At 39.4% G+C, this 25,371-nt stretch overlaps 2 protein-coding genes across 2 annotated transcripts; both read left to right on the top strand.

The window, feature by feature from the left end:
* The first annotated feature begins 3,231 nt into the window (after positions 1-3,231).
* On the top strand, positions 3,232-13,744 carry alpk3b (alpha-kinase 3b). The gene is made up of 13 exons (XM_074666525.1): positions 3,232-3,359; positions 4,721-4,893; positions 4,998-5,115; positions 5,300-6,557; positions 8,090-10,148; positions 11,354-11,501; positions 11,694-11,824; positions 11,930-11,953; positions 12,062-12,336; positions 12,546-12,634; positions 12,742-12,959; positions 13,245-13,293; positions 13,429-13,744. The coding sequence occupies exons 1-13, from the start codon at positions 3,232-3,234 to the stop codon at positions 13,742-13,744; spliced, it is 4,986 nt and encodes a 1,661-aa protein (XP_074522626.1).
* Positions 13,745-20,067: 6,323 nt separating this feature from the next.
* sec11a (SEC11 homolog A, signal peptidase complex subunit) lies at positions 20,068-24,547 on the top strand. The gene is made up of 6 exons (XM_074666535.1): positions 20,068-20,286; positions 20,894-21,003; positions 22,402-22,551; positions 22,786-22,905; positions 24,038-24,095; positions 24,189-24,547. Exons 1-6 carry the CDS (start codon positions 20,236-20,238, stop codon positions 24,237-24,239), a joined length of 540 nt encoding a protein of 179 aa, XP_074522636.1. The 5' UTR covers positions 20,068-20,235; the 3' UTR covers positions 24,240-24,547.
* Positions 24,548-25,371: the final 824 nt, after the last annotated feature.

The following is a 25,371-nucleotide window of genomic DNA, read 5'->3' on the forward strand; positions in this document are numbered from 1 at the left end:
TGTTTTTAAGCTCAGCCACTTAATTCAACACATCTCTAGTGATAATACTTGTAGGACAGAGTCCTTTTTAAGTTCCTATGAAGCACGATTTGGAAAAAAAGTTTTTTTATTCATTAAATTTCAAAAAAGTAGTCACAAATTCAAACACTTTATTTTTCTAACATAACCAAAAAGAGAAAACACTCAATACATGTCAGTCCCCTCGCCTGTAAAGCCGAGGCTTGCTTCATCAAACACACTGCGTCATAAAACTCTTTCCAACCACAGCCCCAGTGGACATACCCATGTTGTCTCTTCTTACCCTCAGCTTGAATGTTAGCAAAGAGGTTGCAGAAACTCCCAGAGCCTCGACATTTAAATCTTTCTGATGAGGACCAGCAAACAGCATCTGTTCACTTTGTGTAATCATGCAGAAAAATGAAGCTCTCTCTGGCTGACATTGTGTGAGGTTTGGAGGTGTGAGGAATTGCTGGAGGCTGGCAGCAGGTGTTCTCAAAAAAACTGATGAAGTTCATTTCTGCGAAGGCTTTGCTATTTTCTCTTTTAATGATGGGATGATAGAGGGACAAGGGAAAGTGGTAGTGAAGGGTTCATTGGATATCTAGAGCTGGCAACAGCAGTGGACAATTGTCCAACCTGTAACACCTGTCTATTTAGCTCATACTGACGTGTGCACATCCTGAAAAACTATAAATCTGCTGATTTTGGCTTGTCCATTATGAGTAACTTATAATAACAGTTTACATTAGATAGTGCACAGTTGTGTTTGGAAAAAAGTATAATGGCATCAACAAAGCCAGAGTTAGTAATCTCAGTGGGCATCAACTTGACCGGCTATAAATCTGCCACACTAAGCCACAACAGGATTAAGACACAAGTGCTATACATAGCAAAGCATGAGGCAATGTGGATGCAATGTTGAAATCATAACCACAATTGACCCCATCTGGTTTAAGGTATTGTTTGGAGCTGTTTAGACAATATTTGCTGATTTGTTGTATAATAACTAAAACTTTTCAAACTACATGGTGGCAAAACTTTATGGAAAAGTTTATATGATGCCTGTTAGAGTGGTAGTAGGTAAAAAAAAACTTTGTGTTTCTTTGGTACTTTTTCTAACAAGCAGAAAAGCAGCAGCTCTCTTTCAGGGTTTTAATACTGCCAAACAGCACAGCATGTCTTTATGTACCTTCAAACACATCGTTCAGTACGAGGAAATCCCCTTCAAACACAAAGAGTCACCCGACAGTCACCCAGCCTCTGCAGTGTTCCCTCATCCTGTTACGCTTTGATCTCTGCTCACGCCCTGTCCACAGTGTCCAGGCTGAGCTGGGGCAACACACTCACACACACACACACACACACACACACACACACACACACACACACACACACACACACACACACACACACACACATACACAGATACACACACACACACACACACACACACACACACACACACACACACACACACACACACACATAACACTCTTCATGCAGCATATGCATTTCCATCACTAGTGTTAATGTGAGTGTGTGTCGGGTGTGCTGTATGGGAACCATGCATGGAATCCATACTGAAATGTTACACTGCATGACCAATTCAGAGGGGTTGAAGGTCACTCATTGTTAAGTCTGTCATTTCTTCCAAAGTGAATTCTCATGTTGTAGCTTTGTTCAAATTTCTTTTTATTTATTTATCATTTATTTATTGTTTATTTGATTTATTTATTATTTTTATTATATACCTCCCCAGTAGGAGAAGTCAAAATGTGGGAGTTGTGAAACTCTATGATGTATGGGGGGAAAAAAGAAGATCAATCTAACAAAAGGAAGGCTCAACAAGCAACATGGCAAATATCAAGAATGTGTGTTGCAACATATGGTGGGACATAATACTGATATTATTATTGCAGCTAAGTGGCACTTCAACATCAATTCTGCAGTAAACTAATGCTGTGGTAAATTATAAAACCACAAAAGATTTTTTTTTATTATAGATTAATGTTATTTTGCTTTGTTTATTGTCAATAAAAGAGTGAAAGACAGCAAGAAAGCCAGTGTGTTTGTGTGTGTGTATCTGTGTGGGTGTATCTGTGTGTGTGTGTGTGTGTGTAGAGATAAGCATACATAGCTCTTTGGCAGTCAGAGGGATCTGCCTATATAAGGCAGTTCTATTCCTACTGCTTTTCCTCCGGGGGGTCCAACACAATTGTCACCTAATAGACAATGCATGCCAGAGAAGATGGTAGCCCTTTTGAAAACAATATAGAGGGCACTTGTATCTTTCTAAAAATGTCATTGCGTCTTGTTTTTGTTGTGTGTTACTTCAACTCTTTAGCAACAAGCTATAAAGTGATGTCAGCATAGCTCCCCACTTTCCTGTGTGGAAAGTGACCCTGTGACTGGATGACTGAGAGAATGTAACACTCATATGGATCGCCTTTAAAAGTGAAGTCGTCATCCTCCTGACTGACAGGCTCATATGATTCTTTATAACACGAGATAAAAATTTTGAAAAGAGGGCAGCCAGCTATGAGCACACAAGTGTTCCCCCTCCTCTCTCAATGTGTGTTGTCCACTGGGAACAGACGAGAAAATCCCACCGCCCTGATTTATTTAATCCTCTCCTCCTATTCGAGGAAAGACCAAACAGATTGACCCTGGATTTGAGCAGAAATTATTGTGGATTTCTGGTTGAAAAGTGTATCACTTGTATCAGTGCAGGAGTCTCTCTACATGGCTTCATATTTCATAGCTAGCAGTTATTTTTTGTGAAATGGTCCAAAGGAGACTTTTGGAAAGTGTGATGTGCTCTTGTGCCTATTTGCAGGCCAACTATAAATAGTCCTGCAGCCTACGCATGCTCATGTTTGATTGGAAATTGTCAGAGCCTCAAGTCAGTGCCTGGGGGTATCAGTCAAAGGAGGGAAAGGACCTGTGGACGGTGAGTTAACTTTTGAAAATAGTTTGTTTTTAATGTGAATAATAAGTATGAAAGCAGACTGATAGAGAGCATCTCCCACTGGTGTCTGTGCCTTTAATTTCAAACTGTAATCTAATGCTGGCAACTTTTTATGTTGATGTAAAAGTTTATGTTACGTAACTTTTCACTTTTGTTTATTGCAGCTCTTTTTTCCCCTTTCTGGAAAGCCAAAACAAAACAAAAACTTTTTTATTCTCCTGGAGAACTTTTTCATTTTGGACTATACCTTTATCTAGTGAACAATGGGTTCACGGAGGATAACAACACGCCCTTCTTTGGGAAATGGACGGTCGAGTAGTGCGGATGAAATCAGTGTTAGCAGCCGGTCTGGTGGCTGCAGTTACCTCTCCAATGTGAGGCCAGAAAACAGGTACCCCTCCAGCCTCAGTGCAGTGTGCAGTGTGTCCTGTTTGCTGAAATGTAATCCATCATATACTTGTTAAAATTTTTTCCACAAGGAGATCATGCTATCCTTAACTTGATCTGCAATACATAAATAGTTCACAGTTTTTTAAACCTTACATAAATGGTGACATGGGTTTAAATAAACTGCTGATTGGGAGCAGCATCTTGGTTATGCAACAGGGTACTGTTTGCATCATACATCACACAAAAACAGCTTCTGCATGGACAGTTTTGTCATCCGACCAGAGGGGTCGAACTTAAGGCTCAACTCTTCAGTCATTTGTGATAAAAGCAATAATTCATTCTCAGGCAGTGGCAGGGACAGACATGAGACCTTCTTCTTGTTTAACAAAAGACAATTTTGGGTTAAAAACCGCAACTTTTTGAACTGTAAAATCATTCATTTCATTATCATGACTGTCAGATTTTATCATAATATCTACAATAGATCAACAATGACTTTAACAAGGGTTCAACAAGGGACTCAGCATATATAGTATTGCATGCTGCAAGTCATATGGCACTGTTAATTGTTTAAGTGAGTGTCGAATTAATGTCGTATATTATTTGCTTAATCATTAGTTACATGCAGTGAAGTGTAAAAGTATCCTTTAACTGTGAACTGGGCCAACGCTGTGCTGGATGTCATTCCCAGACATAGATCAGCCGCACATAATGCAAACATTATGCCTTTAAATGCATGCAAGCCTACATCACTTACTATTACTCTTTGTTCATGTACATATGCATGGGCGTTACATGTCCTCCACATTTCCACATGCTATAATGGTTCAATGCTCTTGACCCTGTCATTATCTTCACTGAGATTTATTGTTATAATTAATGTCACATGAAATAATTATTTCATCAGTGACCATGCCAAAGACTCATTTAGCTCTAGAAATGAAGTAACACAAATGTAACAGTTTCCTGTTACTTTAATATGTGGTCACTGAAAAAAGTTTTACCTTTTGTTTTCACCTCTCATGAACGGTGCTAACCATCACATAAGTAAATGTGTTAATTTTTGTATATTATTGTATTTTTGCATATATTGTAAATGATAAAGTACAGTAAGAGACAAAACTATTAACAGCAGCAATTCAAATGTTGAGAATGTAACTGAATAAAAACTCACTCTAGCTAATTTCTTGAAACAGACACTTAAAGCTGAGTAAAATAGACCTTACTCTGACATTTTCTGACCTTTAACAAACTCAAAGATCAAATTTAACTGTAAATATGAAGATTTCCTGTATGTAAGGAATAACATTAACATTGAAAAACCTCTACATCTAGACTGACAAGCTCTGTTTTCTTGCACAGGAGCACACTCTGCAGTGTGATGGCACAGTTAACAGAAGAAACACAGCCCTTCTTTGAGCTAACCCTCAAGTCCAAAGCTGTATCAGAGAGCTGCAATGTGAAGTTCTCTTGTGTGGTTACAGGTAAAACACTGCTTCACTCAATGCCAAGAGAATTTTTGTGCAATACAGCCAGTTTTCCCTGATTTTTGTTGTAGCAAAGCAATGGCTGCTAAACTACAATTTACTTCTTTATTTCATTGCTTATGTTTTTTTTTTCTTTTTGGTTAATCTTTTAGGACACCCAACACCCCAAGTTCTGTGGTACAAGGATGATATGCAGTTGGACAGATTCTGTGGATTACCTAAATATGAAGTATTTCGCGATGGCCAAAACCACTCACTGCACATTTACAAGTATGTATATATGTATGTGTGTAGGTATCATTTTTTCACCTTTTAAGAAAAATCCCAGCACAGAAAGGGACTATAGTGTACTATTTTGAATAATCTACAAATAAAAAGGCTTTGCCATGTTTATTGTGATCATTCATGTCAGCTTAATTTTAATGAAGCTGTTTCAATGGGCTTTTCTTTGCAGTTGCACTGTTGACGATGCAGCCATATACCAGGCCTCAGCCAGCAACACCAAAGGTATTGTGTCCTGTTCTGGAGTGCTTGAGGTGGGTGAGATGAATGAGTTCAAGATCCACCAGCGTTACTTTGGCAAGCTCAAGCAAAAGGCTGAGAACAAACGCAGGGAAGCAGAAGGTAAAGAAAACCAGGAACCGCTGCGAACCATCAGTCCAGATCGCACACAGAGGAAGAGGCGATCCACGATGGATGCTTTTCTCAGCGCCCCAAGCTCCACTGAGGATGAGGGCAATGATGTAAGCCCTCAGACAATAGCTGTGGAGACAGAGGCCAGGTTACAGGAGGCAGCAGTGGAGAAGGTGGAGGAAAAGCCCATCCCCATTGTTAACGGATCAGTGTCTGCTGTGACTAACGGACAGGCCATCAATGAAAATATAAACGAGAGTGGGACATACGTGTATGACTCTACCCAAAAGATCTTTACTCCACACAAACCCAAAACCCCCTTTGTCAAAAAGAAGCTTAAGATTTCAAACAGTTCAAAAGTTGCAAAATCAGAGACACCAGGAGAGAGAACAACTGAGGAGAGAAGGGCTGTGATACCCAAGGCCCGATACCCTAAAGAGGCAATGCAGCATGAAGGTAATTCAGAAGAGGTCATGGAAGTAGAGAATGTCGTATCTTCATCTGTCGTGGATTCAAACTACAGAAAAGTGAAGGAACAACCTCAGAAATCAGCAACCGTGGCAGTTTCGCCAAAGGCTCGTATTGTTGGTAGGCCCTCAGAGATCAAAAGTGTATCTACACACAAAGAACAGCGTGCTCCTCCAGTATCTGCTGCAGTTACATCCACTACTGGATCAGGGACTAAAGGGAAACAATCTGCTAAACATGAGAAGGACACTGCAGGCAGTGATACAGAGAAAAAGATGGAAATGCAGAAGACAAGTCCTCATTTTAACTCAGCACGACTACAGCAAAGTGCTGCAGAGTCAAAACAACAAATCAGAAGAAAAGTGAAAGAAGGCATCTCTAAAACAGCACAGATTTCACCAATGGATGTTGACGACAAGTCCGGTACTTCCACTGGAGGCTCTTTAGAGCTTAGAGATGTTCAGTTGACCACTGCACCTTTTGAAAGCTCAACCATTTTACCCCAGCGTCCATGTGAGCAGGTTGCAGATCAGCTGTCTGTGACGGAAACAAGCCCCTGCCAAAAAAATGTTTCTGTGTCTGGGCCAGGGCTGCAGAGTGAGGTGGGTGAGGTTTGTCGCATGAGCTCATAAGTGCTTTGTGCTGCCAACACAGGCCTCATAAGTAATACAACCATCCCACAGCTATTAATAGCTTCTACAAGTATGCCTTGCTGTGTGACAAGAATTGAATGACGCACATGTTGACAGATGAAACAGGTATACTAATGCAGGACATCTGATACGGTCTCAGAGTTAGCCTTCCCAGAAATGTGGAATTATTCAGCACTGTGTTGTGATAGCAACAGAGCACTGAAAAATTCTGAAGTAATAGATAAATATATTTAGAAATGTGTTTCTTCACTTACATGCCAAGCGTTAGATAAGAGGAATGATTTCAGTTTCAGATCGGTCTAATGCTCACATTGGCTGTCAAGCTAGCTTAATATACTCAGACACATGGGAAGTTAGCAAGACAGGTTCTGTGATTGTGAATTGATGTTTAGATACTCTTATCAATATGGCTTCAGCAGCTTATGAAAAACAATGACTTAGCAAGTTATGACAAAAATATTAACTGATAAATTCAAAGCTAGCTTTTTTCTTCTGTTTCCGGCCTCTATGCTAAGCTAGCAGCAACTAACCGTTAGCTTAGAGCAGATGTGCTGTAGCAGAAAATAAACACATCTTTATTCAATTTTCGACATTTTTCCTTAACCAGTTAGTTTTTAAGTATACTACTTCCTTCATTTCTAAATATTTAAAGGGGGTGGTGGTGCTAGAAACTTAAGCCGAGTATTTAAATGTGATTGGTCATGTAGACGCACGAACTAGCACTTGTTGTTTCACTGTTTATATTGTGCATCTGCATTTCTCATTGCTTATGCAATCCTCCTGTCTGCATGGCCAAACTCTGACAGTACTCAGTGTTGAGAGAAAGCACTGCAAGTCTGAAGCACCTCTTAAAATGATCCACATTCCTGTCTGACTACCTTTAAAGATAAAAATAGCCGCCATATATGTGAGCAGGTCTCACTGTGCAAGAGTTTAAGGTATGGATAATAATAAAAATGAAACAAATTAGTTACATGCAGAATTTTAATGTACAAAGATTATAATAAAAAAAATTGATACCAGTCAACAGAAGTACCTTTGAACTATGATATGACTTGGTGAAAGTTTGTCTGATCAAGTGATATAGAGCATAGGGTATTTTCATTTTGCCTCTCTCTTTTGAAAAACTTGAAAATTATAAACTTTGGAATTTGTGTATTAATTTCCTGTATTAATTTAAAAAAAACATTTCTAATATACTAACATGAAAAAAAAACACCTTTAATGCAAATACTTGAGTCTTTGAAACTTTGACCCTGTGTTTATGTGAACATTTTTGATATGACAGGTGGAAGAAAAGATTCCCATCACCTACTAAAACCTATTCTTGTGTTCATAAATTTCTTTTTGCATGAAGGTCTTTCTGCTCTGCTCTGTTTGTTGCTGGTTACGCTGTTGCTGTTTTTAAAATTACATGTGTTTATCCATGTCCAGCATAGCCAGGGATGAGTATTTACAGCATGGAAACCTCTGATGTGTTATGTCCCAAGGTTACACCGGCCCATACAAAGATGAACAGGAATGACACACCTGTCATCCTTGAGCTCCCATCCAACCAGAGCACGAAGGATGCACAACCAACACAAAAGACTACATCTGTAAAAGAGACAACGGCAGATGACATCCAGACTCATTCTTTGCAAACTGTTCCTCAAGCAGCCGCTGACAAAATGACACAGGACACACAGGATCATACCAAGGGATCAAATGAAAGCCATACAGTGCTTTACACAGACCTACAGAAGTCATCCCTCCAAAGCCCGGGTCATGCCGAGAACTCCAGAGGGTGTAACGTTTCTCTCAGCTTCAAGCAAAGCCAAGATGAGACAGCCATAAAAGCTGTTAAAAGCACAGAAGCACAAGTTGATGAGAAGGTAGAGAGTAACAAGGTTGGGAGGCCACCATTGCAGCCTGACAGGTGGGAGCCAAAGGAGAGGGTCGTTGAAATGGAGACTGAAACTACTGCTCCAAACACGACCGAGCAAAATCAAGCAGAAAAGATTACAGAGGCAGCAGATCAACAGACTGTTGTCATTGTGAATGTAGCTCCTAAAGAAAGTGAAAAAACTGCATTCATGACAAAAAAGACAGAAGAAAGACCCTCAGACACATACAATCTAAACCCAGCTGTACCACTCCAAACAAAAACCCAAGACAACACTGGCGCGTGCCAACCACCCGGTCATAAATCTCAAGAAATTCAAAAGCCGGTCACTACAGTCATATCAATAGCTGAGCTCTTGAGAGCACAAATAAAGGCTCTTGAGTCAACTCTTGAAAATTCATTGAACACTGTACCTTTCCAGGCTGACCATTTGCAAAGTCCACCTGCTTCTGACACGTGTGAGGTGGATGGAAACACCAAACCAAAAGCCAGGAAGTCAGTGTTTGATAGAGGAGCTGAGACTTACTTTGCTCCTCTCAGAAACATAAAGGAAACCCTTATGGAAGTTTACTATCAGCTAAGTAAAACAGATCAGGAATTCATTTCATGTCAGGTTGAAACTGCACCACCTGTTCAAAAACAGATTGCTATCCCACCTATGTCTGGTGAAGAAACTGGCACTACTTTAGAGACCCCAGCACTTCATGGTAGCGCCAGGGAATATAATGAATGTGTAATGGACGTTTGCCCAGAAACTAAAGCATCAGCTCCAAAACATTCCCCTGATGTTTCTCTTTCAGGGAGTGAAAGTGTCAAAGTGCCTCCTTTGCCTTCAAAGGAAGAAGTGATTTATAGATCAGTTCCAAAACTTTCTGAAAGTGTAACTGAAGAACCCGAGACTCCACTTACAGTGACACCTATAAAGTCTGGTCATCAAGGGTCAAATATTACCGTTTTGGAGCATGCTAAAGATGAGCCTGCAAGCAAAGGCATGGAAGTCACACGACAGTTAACGCCAGAGATTAAACTTGGTAGCAAAACTGAAAGAGGCGTTAGTGAAGTTACACTCCCAGATCAATACAAAATGGAAGACAACAATGCAAAAAATAGTTCCTCAGAGACTTTCTTGCATGTACCCAAAGAAAGTATGCTTACTGCAAATGTGCAGGAGAAAGATATTCAACTTATTTCTCAAGTTGGGGATTCCTCCTCAAGGACAGAGTCACCAGCCAGTCCAACTCCTGAGGCCAGTCCAATGTCAAAGAGAAGAAACTGCGTTTCTCCAATTCCGTCGGCAACACCACAAGAGCTAGCCTCAGGTGCTAGACGCAAAATTGCAATACCCAAGGCCAACCCTGAAGAGGTTCTAGTCGCCCCATCAGCAGGTGGTAATCAAAGTCCCAAAATTGAAGTTTCCACCCAGAGCAGCAGGCTTTCCCCAAGTCCCATGACCCTCTCTACATCTCCGAATCTTTCACGGCGCTCACCCCTACTACAGCCCCCAGGTGAGCAGGTCCCTGCAGTGGAAAGGCACTCTCCACTCTTCAGCAGGAGGAAGTTGGCACCCGAGACTCAAGCCACAACCCTGCAGCCCAATCAGGAGATACAAACCCCCCAAACTGAGGGGAAACCTGCAGAGAAGGACAAGAGGGATCCATTCAAAGGTAAAACAGTCATCATGAAAACTGTGGCCAACGCGGGCAAATGTTCTGCAATGGCTTGACTAGCACCATTGAGTTAGATACAAGCCTTGAAATCAATCGATCAATTTGACAAAAAGGAATATGGTACCAACTTGTCTATTATATTTCTTGGGCCCCTGGCAATGGGCTAGAGGCTGTCAAACTACCTGAGAGCCCTCCGAGGTCCTCTTGCTCCTCTCTTGGCCCTCCAGAGTCTAAACCATCCCTTTTCTCAGAATCCAATGTCCAGAGCTTTTTACTTAGCTTAGCAAGGTGTCCAAAAATTTGGAGTGGTTTAGGAAAACTCCAAGAGCAAATCCAAACAAGGGCAGGAAAGAGAGTTTATTAGACATGCCCTGTTGGCAGTCACTCATTAGGTATGTCATAGACTGTTCAAAGCTGTGACTGGCTGATCCATTGGTTGAACTGCTCAAAATTGCTTGGTCCAAGAAGTAAGCCATAAGCTGCGTCACAAATACCATGAATTGTATGTGGACAGAGCAGAATTGAGCTTTGTCAGGCTGAGCTCTCTGTGCAGCAGAGAATGGGATGGAAATGGGAAAAAAAGTTCACCTTGCTACTATTCAAAGTTTTTAACCTCAAGAGTTTTCTGGAGATCTCCAATAGTGAATAACTGTCATCTTAACTATGATCCACGCTCAACTTCTAAGAATTTTCTCAGAAATTCATTTTCCATGAAATACTTCTGATACAAGGAAGCTCCATCCCCTACAAGGAAATTTCAACTCTGCTCACTGCTGTCAAACTCATGCTGCAGCCCTGTTTTCTATTCAAGCATAGTTTCTGAGGTGGCATCCCGTTTCGATAACTATAGTAGCCTTGGAAGCACATTTGCCTTGGTTGGCCAATAAATGTGTTGGAAATTACTCTTTTTAGAGACTGTAAGATGGTTTGTGTAACATAGTCACATGTCAGGTATATTGATGGAATATTGATGGTATTATGTGTTAAATAAAGTTGAGATACAGGCACAAGTTGCAACAAATGTACTTTCACCTGTTTATCGAGGGCCATATTAAAATGTATAGCTACAGCATTTTGGCTGCATATGATGCTAAGAGAGCCTGATACATATTTTAGTTTACCTTTACAGTCTATGGTGGATACACACCGGAGGCTTGAAGTCTGTATTTTAACATGTTTGTATTTGGTCTTCTTATCTTCAGCTCCTCAAGTTATTCGCAAGATCCGAGCTGAAACTTATGCAGATGCCTCAGGACACTTGAAACTTTGGTGCCAGTTTTTTAATGTTCTTGGTGAATCTACGATCAAATGGTTCAAAAATGAAGAGGGGATTGCTCAGATGAAAAGAAGGTTGGTAAACAGTGCAAGAAGATCTGCAACAATTCTCTAAGAGGTCAAAATGGTCATCTGAATTAGATTTTTTTAAAGTCTTGGCCTAAAAAAATGTTTAAGTTACTTCACCTGACACAATGGGACCATGTTTTAATTTGTTCATATTTCCATGCAGTTTTTTTCAACCTTCATTTGTTGTTCATTTCTCAGTGCGGGGGATGAAACTCAGGTCAACCTTGCCGTTGTTCAGGCGTCACGCAAAGACTCAGGTGTTTATGGATGTACTATCACAAACGAGTATGGAACTGACTCCACTGACTATCTCCTCAGTGCAGATCGTAAGCACTTCTTTACCTAACCATTGCAATAAACATGTTTTTCCATACTTGGTAAGCTGCATCAACACTTACTCTGTTTTTCTCACTATGTTCCAGTTTTGGCTGGACTGTCTCTGCGTGAGGACCTCGGTGGTAAGATGACTTTTGTGTGATTATTATGTGCTCAGATTTCTACTTGTTCCTAAGTCAGAAAAACTTGATAATTTATCAACTATCATTGCCATATTTTTCTGTGTGCAGTTGGGGAAGAAATCGAAATGACACCCATGATATTCAGCCGGGGTGTGGCTGATCATGGTGCCTGGGGTAACAAATTCTTTGGCCGTGTGATGATGCAGGAATCTCAAATTGGCGATGGATGTTCACACAAAGTCTGGAGAGCAAAGGTCATATATGGTCTGGAGCCTGTGTTCGAGTCTGGCAACACATGCATCATTAAAGTATGTAATCCGATTGCCTATGGAGGCAAAGGAGAGAGCTGCCTCATTGACAGGAACCTGGAAATTGTAAAGCAGGTGCGTCAGAAAAGCTTTATTTCCCACTTCTTAAATCTGCATAAGTCAAAATATTACCAGCAAACCCACCCAACATTAAAATGTGATAGTCAGATGTCATCCCTTCACCCATGTAGGAGTACTTTGCTACTAATCCCATGAAGAATGAATATATACTGGTGTAGGTAGAGCTTATCTCTGCTGGATGTTTCCCAATGTTCTGCATGCAGGAGTGTAAAATTCAGAACTTGGCTCGTGAGTACTGCAAGATCTTCTCTGCAGAGGCAAGAGTGATTGAACACTTTGGTCCCAGTCTTGAGTGAGTGCAATTGGTTTGCTACAAACTTTTGTATTATGTTTACAGTATATGGGCCACCAAGCATCTCTAGAGGTAATTTTCATCACAACAACATCTTTATTTCTCAGGGTTAGCCCAGTCTACTTGATGTACCGCCCAGCAAACACTGTCCCGTACAATACAGTGGAGGCTGAACTGACAGGGGACTATCAGAGATACTCTGTCCTGGATCACACAGGGCGCCTCCATATGAAGACGGGCACTGACGTGGAACGGAAGTGCTGCACCCTGCAGCATTGGATCCATCAGTGGACCAATGGCAATCTGCTCCTCACTCGACTAGAGGGTATGAAAAAGCAAGGATTCAACTGAGAAATGCAAAAAAAAGTGTTTGTTTTTTTTTCCTATGAGTAAAACATTGACTGAGGTGAAAGTTTAAAACTCTTGATGATTATTGACGAATTACTCACATGACTGTAACTTTTATGGGGTCAGGTATTGCTCACCATAAGATAAAAAAAATGTACTCCTCTGCATCTGATAGACTTAATTTGGGGACAAATCCACGTGTTTCTGTATGTTTCACCTGAACAAAAAAAAGAAAAAGTAATCACATGGTGTTATGTTGCAGGTGTTGACACCAAAATCACCAATGTTGGAATTTCAGTGAAAACAACAGGGTCAGTATATTTTAATTGTGTTGTTCCAGCAAATGATACTCTGAAAATGTGAATTTTGCAGGTAATTTACATTTATACTGATCACAGCTGTAACATTTGCTTTTTGTGTTTGCCCGTGTGTTTGTGTTGCCACAGGCACCTGGGTCTCACTGTGGAAGGAAATCCCAAAGTTTTTGAGCAGTTTGTCTCCCAACATCAGTGTAACTACTTCTGTGGCCTGCTGGGTCTGAGGTCACTAAAGGTCATCGACTCCTTGTTGACACCAGGAAAACCTAAAGGTTCCAGGAGTCCGTTACTTCAGCGCAAAACAGCTGCTGGCTCCTCCAGCCCTCAGAACGTCCGGAAAGCTTCCGGCAGCCCCAGGATGCCAAGAAAGACTGAGCAAGAGGGCAGAAACACCCCCTCTCAGCAAACCACTGCTGAACCACCCAAAGCTGTTCAGATGGAGTAGAATAATTACAACTCATAAGACAACGATTACAGGCTTCCTCTGAGGAGCAGGATCTTATCACAGTACTGATAAATGCTATTGCTTGTCTCCAGAATGAAGTCATGAAGTGATTCATTGTTGTTTATAAATCCACGAAGGAAAAAAAGCCCAGAATAACTGGGAGAAAGAGAAGTTCGATGGAGGAGAGCTATGAAACCATTAAGAGAGCAGGAAAGAGATTGATGAATGTTATGCCTTATTTGATTTTAACAGCCACCATTCCTTGCCGTAATCACTTGCTGTGTATTGCTGCCCTCACATTTCTTCGTGATTATGTTTTACATTCGAAAATCTTAGGTTGAGACTCTGTGTAGTAGAGAGTAGTGACTTTCCTGGGTTTGTATTCTACCAATCCATGTACCATTGCAGGTCACAGATTGTGAATCCTAATCTCAGGTCAGTGTTTTTTTTTCCCCGAAGTGATTGCGCAACAGAAATTATTTTGACCTGAAGTGGCATTGTATGTAGGCTATGTGTCCAGTGAAGTAAATCATGGCATGAATACAGAGTAAGCCCCAGGGGTACAGCAGTTTCTGAAGAAGAAAACAACCTTTAATTTCCAAGCCATATGTAGCTTCACATGACACTGTTGTACAGTGGCTAATGGTGCTGTGCTTATATTTTGTTACCTGCCATGTTTACTTGCCACCCTACATTGCACTGCCCTTTTAGAAACTGCACTTTTGCCTTACTGCTGGCTACAAAATAAAAGATGAAATTTCACCGTGTGTGTTCAGAGACGCTGTGAAAGTGCATGACATGTGCTTTTTAAAATCTAAGTGTCATTCTTAATAGAAATCAGCATATTACAGAGTGGACTGAATCACTGTAATGAAAGTCATCTCACTCAGTCTATCAGATATCAGCACTCAGTCATTATCAAATATATCAGCGGGGGGAGGTAAGTAACCAGGGTGATCTGTCACTCTTGTTATCTGAGGGGACTCACATGTCTTTCTGCCATCATCTATCCAGTTTTTTTAGCCTATTTGAGTTATGTGTTGTTGATATTTATGATAAAGTATACCATCCATGAAAACAAAGAAAAACTAGACAGCTTTACACTGCCATTCTAGTAACATTTAAAAGATGTACACAATCATCTAGAGAAAAAGAAATAACAACTGCACATATATATTCTCACTGGCCACTTTATTAGGTAATGCATCTATCTATTCAGCCAATCACATGGCAGCAGCTCAATGCTTTAAAGCAGGGGTGCCAAATTCTTTTCGGCAAAGGGCCAAAAACAAATCCAGGTGGAGAGTCACGGGCCAAAAGTAAACATTCATGTTGCACTGCGTGATATCAAATATGCCTATCGCAAAAGTGTTCAAAATAACACAAAGCATAAAGTTACTAAACATTCATATGGCGCAAATACTATGCCTAAGTCTTCCAAGACATTTAGTGCGATATAACTTGGACACAATACTCCTCTGAAACAAAAATAATGCATTTTCCATCCTTTTAAAATCAGGAATAGAAATAAAACTGGGTGCATGATTTGGACTTTTTTTTCCACATGAATGACTATTATATCTACATTAATTTACATTAATTTAAAAAGATATATATGATGACAGTTCAAACATGGGCAGAGGGATGAAAATATCGCTCAGACAGCCCTGCTTTAAAGCATGCAGACATGGTCAAAACAACCAACTGAAGCTCAAACTGAGCATTAGAAATAAAGGTAGTTTAAGAGACTTTTAACCTGTAATGGTTGTTGGTCTGAGCCTGCCTTTTCAATGTTGCTGACCATGTCTATCCCTTAATGAGCACAGTGTACCCATCTTCTGATGGCTACTTCCAGCAGGATAACACACCATGTCATAAAGCTGGAATCATCTCAGACTGGTTTCTTCAACATAACAATGAGTTCACTGTACTCAAAAGGCCTCCACAGTCACTAGATCTCAATCCAATGGAGCACCTTTGAGATGAGGTGGAACAGAAAACTTGCAAAAAGGAAAATGATCTCGGAGAAAATCTTTCAGCATCTTCATAAATCTTTGCCACAAAGAATTAAGGCAGTTCTGAGAGCAAAGGGGTCCTACCCAGTACTTGCAAGGTCTTCCTAACAAAGTGGTGATTGTCAGCAGCTCTGTCAACCTGTACAGTTTAACCATCATTCAGTCTTGAATGTTATCCTATCCTAATGTTTTGAAGATGATTCTGGTCTTCAAAATATTTGGCATGTATGGACGCTAACATATGCTGAACAACAAAGAGTATAGCTGAAGTTAAATATCTTCACTTTCCTCACAGTATTAGGACATAAAATGAAAAACTGGACAAACTGAAACGTAATTGATTCAAAACAAAAGACAAAATGGGCTCAACAAAATGTTTCATCCTTAAAAGATGAAGTGAATCAAATAGTTGAGTGGTTTCACAAAAGAACTGCAAGCATCAACTTCATAGTGGCTGCACTAAGTCTGTCTTCACCATGAATGTTCTGAAGCTGTACTCAGTTTTGGCAAAACTTGAAGTCGGGACTGATGCACCACAGCTTACTTATAACTACCCTTATAACTTTTGTTATACGTCAGGAGTATCCACAGTAAAGACCAACAAGATGACTGTGAAAAAATAAAAACACTTCAGTCATCGCATGCTTAACAGCTGTCACACTCAGGGGCAAATAAGATTTCCCATTAGAGACTGAAGTGCTGGCTGTCACTAGTGTGTTTAAAGGCTAAAAGGCTAACTTCATCAAGATAATCATTTGTGATTCCCAGTCATTAGTGATTCATCATTTATGTAAGCAGTGGCATCACACACAGGTGTGAACAGTAGAAGCTTAATAAATGCTTAAAAAAATCCTTCATTGTCACTTCTGATGTTGTCAAGTGACATGAGAAGGCTACATGTTAACAGAAACAAGAGCTGACAGAGTTAAGTGTGAATAAGCCAAACTCATTTAGTCCATATTTAATACAAAACACCATGTTTTCATCTACTGTGCTGGCAGCAAGAGGAATTGAAAGCTGCTGTGTGAATTGAGATTCCTTTTCATTTGATATTTTGCACTTTAATCCTCCTGTTGTGTTCATGTTCCACCACTTGCTTTAGTGTTTCTGGTCAAAATTGATCAGTCTGTTTTAAGTGCTCTTAAATGAACATAAAAACCATTCATCATCACAAATTTTTTATCAAACGCTCTTTTTAGCTGTAATCAATGTCTCAGAGTGGTGGTTAACATCAACAGCTGCTATGAAAATACAAAAAGGCACTGAAAATGTTTACTTTAACTTTTACACACATGTATCATGAAAAGATTTTTGATTAAGCACATGTATATTTGGTACCAATGGTTGGTACCCAAATTTCCAAAACAACACAGTCTGAAAAGACAAATACCTGTATAGAGTTGTGTATGTGATCTATGTTGTTTAACAGTCACAGCATTCATTGCTATCTCCAAAAAAAGTGAATGTATGTTTGGACCAGCTATGGGGAAGATACTGATTCTGAAGGCATAGAAAACAGACTAATTTACTGTGACTCAGGTGTTACAATAATATGGAGAAGGTGGCACCAGTCAAACTAGACACTCCTGCCACCTACTGTTAGTTAAATTACTGCACCCTTGGTGTAAAAGTGACAGGTAAATCTTTTTTTTTTTTTTTTTTACCCTATATGTAGCTTGCACTTGACTAAAATCTATATGATAATAGATGTATTTAATATCTATGAAATGTTTCAGATTCGGGATCAGATCAATCAATGCCAGGTTTAAAGTTTGATACTATGCAGCACTACTCATTGAAGAAAACCAGCACCGCAGTCAAATAAGCCTTGAAGTTTTCAATCAGAAAGCATGACACCCACTGCAGAACTGTGAAATCCATTTTTTTTTCTAAAGGAGGGTCTCATCATTTTATCAGTATCTTTGTCCATTTGAAAAGTAATATTTGTAGGGCAGGAAGAATGACACATCCTTTAATCAGAAATAGAAGAAAATGACCAGGGAAAGACGGATATTACAGAGTAATGATGCATAGGCACAGCTCTTCCTGCCGCACAGAGCTGCTCTGACGGAATGCTGTAAGGACAAATAACTCACAGTAATCTCAGCATTAATACCCATGATAAGACACAGTCAATGAAAGAATAGATAGTCCACATCTGTAGAGAATTTGTGTGTACATTTGGGCCTAAGTAGTAATTTCAAAATTGAAATGGACATTATGCTAAGTTAATATGAAGATCTCCCATTCAGTCTCAGGCTGCCATCACATTAAACCCATTTGCCGCCTTTTCTCTCACATTCAAATGCAGTGGATTGCAACATGTAAAACCCCTTTTCCCCTTTTTCTGTAAATCGCATTTGCATTTTATTTGATGATTGAACCAGAGCATTGGTATTCCAAACAGTATGAGGTTATTCCAGGATATATCATACAAAGTGATATTTCCACTTTTAGTCAGACATGACTCATACGGCATCAGATGCACACTGGGAATGAACATTCAGTGATATCTCATTGAATCCAAAAACAAGGAGAGAAAAAGCACAAGGAAAACAGAAACAAAAGGCAAGTGTGACATCTGAGTCCCTCCCTCACAAAGCTGATTCTGACCTTACATTGTTGCACCTGACTGACCTCAATTACCATTGGCAGGCCAGCATAGTTGTGAGATTGTATGAAAGGGATCACACGTCCCTAAATGCCACAGACTAGATGGCATTTGAACAAAGTTTTATCTCTAGCCCACCAAAAGTCGTGTGCTGCCACTGGTCTCTGTGCCACCACTTAGTCGACTGTCTATAGAGAGTTAATCTATCGTATCATGGCAAGGTTTTGCTGACTATAAAATAATGACATTCTGATGCATATCTCACATCATTTCACTCAGGGTAAAACTTAAAGGCTAAATCTGAATAAAACCAGAGGTGTCTATTTTTGTGTACATCCATGTGCTCAGGAGGGAGCACTGAGTTGTGTTGTCTAATTTTTGAGGAAGAGGAAAAAGGAGCAAAGTGCAGCGTCTTACCAGCCTCACAAGATTGTGATAAAAAAAATACAAACCATACATTTTTTTTTTTGAATGACGCATTCCTTTACTTGTTTGAATTTATGATAAACATACACAAAGATGGGAATTTAAAAAGTAAAAATAAATAGTGTAATGCTGCATTATAGGAACTTATGAAGGAAAACACATCAAACATATAATTCAAAGTATGCCATGCAAATCAAGTAAAGAGCTGAGAGGATGTTAATGAATAACTTAAGTCTGCAACGTGTGAGAAATTAGCATGCACAACGTAAGTGCACTATGTTTACTTAGACAATTTTGGATGTATAAAGCAGAACATTTTTAAAAACAAAAGCTTATCATATCATTAATACAATATTATTTTAACAAAAAACACAAATATTTTCTTCTTAGTCAGGTGGGATTGCAAGGATGAATCTCAAATTCTGGCACAAAAAATAAACATAACTTCCACATAAGATAGAAAGAATTGGTGCTTTCTATAAGCTTGTCCATGGAAACATAAGAAATCGGTGCTAAGTCAGGCCTCTGCCTGAAACTAGCACTACAATCAGTTTGGTTAAATAGTAGTGTAAGTGTCTGTGCAAGACTGAGTCAAAATAAGGGCTAACAGTTCAGCACAACCACAAAGACAAAAAAACAACAACAACAACCCTCTCCAGAAAGGGAGAAAGAAAGAAAGACACTAGGTTGGTCCAGTCATAAAGTCCTGAGCAGGTTGTATTATTCACTCTTTATTTCCCTAAGGCAACAAGTTTTCTGGTTCTTTATACTAGAGATCTTGACTATTACAAGACCATTAGACTGAAAAGCTGGTTTTACCATTAAATTTAGAAATAATTCTTATTATCTCTTGATAACTCGAGAAAACTAGTGATTTTGAACTTGTTATCATGACACAAAATCTTCTGAGTTTTTCTTTTTTTCTTTTTATAAAGCGGCAGAGAGGTTAATTATGTCAAATCCTCTGGCTGTGTTCGTGTTCGTTTGACGCCCCTGTTTATTTGCAGCTTAAGTTAAAGGAAAACCATTATGTAGCATTTGTTAAACAGAGTTCAATGTTCATCTAAAGGCAGTTTTGCTTCCGACGACATGCTAATTGTTCAATGAGAAATGATGACTGTGTCTGAACTGTACTTAAAAAATGTAATGGTAATGGTTCACCGTTCCGGACATATTTCGTGCGTTTACCGCTGATATTTTTGCTAACGAGTTACAGGTTTGACTTGTCGGTTTTGGAAAGCCCCTGTGCTCTGTCTCTGCCTCTCGTATCCAGAACTGACACCTCAACACAGCGCTGACGAGTGGGCGGGACTTCCGGCTGAGCGCACCAGGAAGAATCGGATGCAAGTTTCGCCGCTCGACCGTGCATCCATATGCTCGTTACTTTCAACGTTTTAATGTGATTCTGGTGCTTTTTCTACCCAGCGGTATTTGCAAAAATGTTATCTTTAGACTTTCTCGACGATGTTCGTCGCATGAATAAGCGGCAGGTATGTACCGGAGCAGTAGTTTCGACAGCCTCTTTGTATGGTAGGGAAACCACAGAGCTAACGTTAACTAGCACTCGACCAATTTTCAACGTTACAGCCTGTCTTCAGCATAAAACTAAGACCATTTCGTGCACATGTATCTTTTATTTATCACCATATTTAGAGAAGGGAATCACAGGCAGATCTTAATTTGGTTTAAAGAAAGGTACGTACTTCAGCTCAGCTAGTGAACCACATTTAACCACACCACACTATTTAGGAGAAAGAATAGAAATAATATTATTTTATTGATCCCCCATGGGAGAAATTTTTAATAAAGACATAAATGGTAAAAACCTGTGAAGTTGTGTGCAGCAGCTGTGGCTTGCTGTCACTCTCAGGACGTTCAGTCAGGAATGGGTTTTTATGAAACTGCTAGCAAATGTCTAACTATGGATATCCTGATCAATAATTCAGCAGTACAAATCATTTTGTGTCTTATAGCCTCACTAACCACATCTTAACCATTTCCGGTATGTGGGGCCAGCTCTTGTACATCTACAGGTGCACCCACGTTTTGAAGATTTGTTTAAAGAAGTACAAGTATAAATGTTCCCTCTTCTTCCAGCTTTATTACCAGGTGCTGAACTTTGGTATGATTGTTTCGTCTGCCCTGATGATCTGGAAAGGACTGATGGTGGTCACTGGCAGTGAGAGTCCGATTGTTGTTGTTCTCAGGTGAGGCTCTTGTGTTAGGTATTTTAAGACCCTCTTTACTCTAAGTAGTGGCTCCTGTGAGACTTGCTCAGTGAAGACTGAAAGCAAAAAGCATTTTACCTCATTCTGGTTGTTCAAGTTTGACCGTGGGATCATTTGTTTTCACTAACATTGCTTAACCATGCCCTAGAATATTGAACCCATCAGATATGATGGGAAAAGCTGCTATCACATACAGCAGAGTAAATATCACAATGCACACCAGTTATTGTGTCTTAGATTATTTTTCAAACTGCTTCCAGCTTCTTTAGGCTAATCTGGAGCACAAATTGATTGCATATCAACTTCAAAATCAGCTGGTTGATACCAAGATTTTTCTGGAAAACAAAAACCACTTAAGTACTGTTTTTGAAGTTAGGCACACGCACATTTGTAAAGAGCAGGGGCAGTTTCATTTTATGAATCACATGACTTGTCAGCAGCAATTTGGCTAACAAAGTTGGTGTGACAAACAAAAACAAATCATGCAGTGAGTTACTTGTTGCAAATGTACTTTAGGGAAACTGAACAAAATCTTTTCAGTTCTGTTAAAAGTAACAATATGTGCTTTTTTTCAGTCAATGATAATTGGATTCAGCCAAATTTACCTTTCTTGGGTTTTCTGCTTATGTTGTGTTTATAGCTGTAATTGTTCCTGCATCACCAAAGACAAAGAGTGCCTTAATACTGACATTTATAGCCCAAAAATACTCCCAAATGAAACCTCTCCATACACAAATTATTTTAAATAGAAGTCATGCTTTTTCATCTTGTCATGAAGCCAGGTACAGCAGCTGTCTTCATTTGCATGCAAGTTTGCATGAAATAGGATTGAATGTAAATACAAGGTTAGATATGTGAAGAATTTAAGGAAAATATTTTATCATGAACATGTGGCATTAAGTCCTGCACCTGCTGCTATACAGTAGACTGTTGTAAACAGTCATGTCCACACAAATTTTGATCACCTGTTAACCTGTTAATGCGCTGAATAAGTTTAGTGCTGTAAGGCTAAAGTCACAGATCAGTTTTGTATAGGTTTACTCTGCCAGACAACTAATCTGTAAAGCCTTTTAATGTGTAATGAACTCTGTGACATTAAATTTAGGTCAAAGAAAAGCAAGTTATTCATCATCATTGGGTGCTTAATATGGACTTTCTGGTGCAGTTTGGAGATTTTTCAGTCGCTGTTTAATGCTTTTCAAAATTACAGCCTGCTTTTGGTAGATTTTTTCCCCCTTGTATGAATACTGTGTGAACTTGGAGATATCATCTGGGAAATGACAACAAACAAAGGATGGGATTGACATGGTATGACTTTATTCAGCAGCATAGAAAAGGTTTAACTTATGGGTTCAATATTTTCTTACTGCCTTACAGTGGGAGTATGGAGCCAGCTTTCCACAGAGGAGACCTGCTGTTTCTGACCAACCGGGTAGAGGATCCCATCAGAGTCGGAGAGATTGTTGTCTTCAGGATAGAGGGCAGAGAGATTCCCATAGTACACAGAGTACTAAAGATCCACGAAAAGTATGACTACACACTTTCATACTGAGGTTCTCATTGATGAAGTTGTACTTTCATATCACTGAGCCCCATGTCTGTATATCAAACCTGACAATGCCATTCATAGTATTGGGTTGAATTGGAAAACTAGCGAAGCGGCTCAGAGAGGTTTCTTAGATATGTCAGACACAGGTGTAGCAGAAATAGAGGACATGTTGTTCATCTTGAGCTTAAGTCATGCTGATTTCTTATCTGCAGGGAAAATGGAGACATTAAGTTCTTGACCAAAGGGGACAACAATGCAGTGGATGACAGAGGACTGTACAAGCAGGGGCAGCACTGGCTGGAGAAGAAGGATGTGGTCGGTCGAGCTAGAGGGTAAGGCATGCTGATGGTCACAAATATGGACCAAAAAAATGGGACAGGCAACCTCACCTGCTTTTCTGTATTGCTGAGGATGTATTTTATATTTTGGTGTTTTGTGGGAAGAAGCTGGAGAAGACTGGTACCTAATTAAAACTCTAAAAATCCACCTAAGAAGATTTTTTAAACTCAGTATTTCTTATTGGCAAGATATGCTTGTTTCAGATGAGTTTCAATAGACACATATGATACACATTTATGGCAGTGTGATAACTCTTCTTGTTCTAAATCAGAGACACACATGGTCTCATGCAGAGAGTGCTTCTTCACTTTTACTCTTTTAGATTTGGTTTGTTCAAACAATGAGCATGGCATGACTTAGCAACTGGTTGTAAACTGAGACAAAAAAAAAGTTGTACCCAAGATGCAACCCAGAAATTTTCAAACCAAAGCGGTCAGTAGAAAATAAGGGTTTCCTTGAGGTTGAAGTGCTGTTCACATTTGTTTTATCTGAAAAAAAGAAGAAAAAGAGCAAAGCCCGCAGTTTGTTTACACTTGCCCCAAAACCCCTCCACGTCCTTACAACTTCCAGCCCATCACCAGAGCTTCAATGACTAACTTTACATTCTATTTAATTACACACCATTTAACAGTTACCCAGGCTAGTTAGAGCAGAATATATCTTTATTGTCATTGCATGATGTACAACAAAACTGGAGTTCAAATACTTAATCAGTGCAGGTCAAGTGAAAACAAGAGAGTTTTGTCTGTGGATGGTTAAGTTGCTGCTGCTGTAGATGACTGATAACGTTTTGTTTAAACACTTTCCCAGCCTAGTTGTAAGTGTTAAACATAGCGCCTGTGCTCATTAATTAAAATGCTTTTAAGGGGGAGTTTTTTGGCACAGGTTAGTTTAACATAAGGAGGTGTTTGAAAGGACCAACACAGTTTGGATAGATCCTTAAATATTCAGAGCCTGGTTCAGTCTCTGTCACATTAAAGTGATAAAAGGCAGGAGTACAGATGTTGTGTTATCATTCCTGTAGTGCCTCTGCACAACTTAACCACAGACAAACATTTTTAAATGGGTTTGCGTTTGTATACATCCAGAAAATATTCTGACACTAATCCTGTTTAACATCTCCAGGTTTGTGCCATACATTGGAATCGTCACCATCCTCATGAATGATTACCCCAAGTTTAAAGTAAGTTGAATGACCTCTTTGCTTAAGCTTGGACTTCATAAAGAGTGTGTAGTATGACCATTAATAACTACAACATCCTGTTTTCCCCCACAGTATGCTGTGCTCTTCTTGCTGGGTCTCTTTGTGTTGGTTCATCGGGAGTGAGGCGCCTACACTTCAGGACTCCAGAATGATAAACTACGTCCAGGAAACCTCAGTCATGCCTTTCAAAACAGAATTAAGTTAGACTTTGTCAAACCCAACTGGCTTTTTTGTACCATTTGTTTGAACATTTTGTAGAAATGTTGATAGGGTGTTTACATTTGAAAATACAAGCTTTAAAAATATTTTTGTGAGGGAAACTAGGCTAGATTTAGTTTAAAATTGACCTTCATTTGTAATCCTCAGAATGTGAAAAAGCATTCATTAAGATAAGTCAAGTCTTGTTTTTTTTTTTGTTGAACTGTTGTCTTTGAAAAAGATATGTGAAGTATTTTATGACAACTAAATATGAATGATATTAAATATGAAATCTGGTTACCATCCACTATGGATTCTTTCAACTCTGTGACTTATTTCTTTTGTAGCTGCTGTAATTTGTCATTTAATCACATCACAAGTGGTCACTTTAATTTAGCCAAGGGGGTTTTAACTGGTAACAAGACAGCAATTATTTCTCTTATTGTATTTAAGCATGTGATGGGAAATATAAAGAAACCCCATATGCATTTCATCTTGACCTGAGCCTTATGACTTTAAATAGAAAAATAATACAGGTTTTAAAATCCACCTAAAAGACAACCTCCTGCAACCTCTGTGATGCTCACACATTTTCATATTAATGAAATTGTGTCATGGTGATAGTTTTCTCATAAAGGTCACTGGTAGTGTACACGGTGAAGTGCCCTTGTAATCAAGCTACATTCAGCAGAGGCTTTCCAGTACTAAAATGCAATCACATGGATGCATGGATCAACAAATAATCTCACAGTGGATCCACTTGAAACTCCATCTAAGTGTTTGAACTTCAACTTCACTGAAATTGATTGCATGCGGATAGATTTTCATTACACTTCAGGGATCCTTGACCTTGTTGGGATTAGGAAATTTTACAAACACGAAGGCTCCACTGAAGCTCATCTAGTTTGACAATCAGTTAAGTGATGGTGAAGTGTCACCTGTGGAGCACACACAAGAGCCTACACCTTTTTAGATTTGGTCTGAAATTAAATTGTGGCCCTTGATATATAAACAAAGTTATCAAAGACTGAGATGTAAAGTGCTGTATTTTAAGACA

The sequence above is a fragment of the Halichoeres trimaculatus genome, unplaced genomic scaffold (genome assembly GCF_033239565.1).
Source record: "Halichoeres trimaculatus isolate MK-OKI-2021-1 unplaced genomic scaffold, fHalTri1.1 fHalTri1_scaffold_3, whole genome shotgun sequence".
Taxonomy (NCBI): Eukaryota; Metazoa; Chordata; class Actinopteri; order Labriformes; family Labridae; genus Halichoeres; species Halichoeres trimaculatus.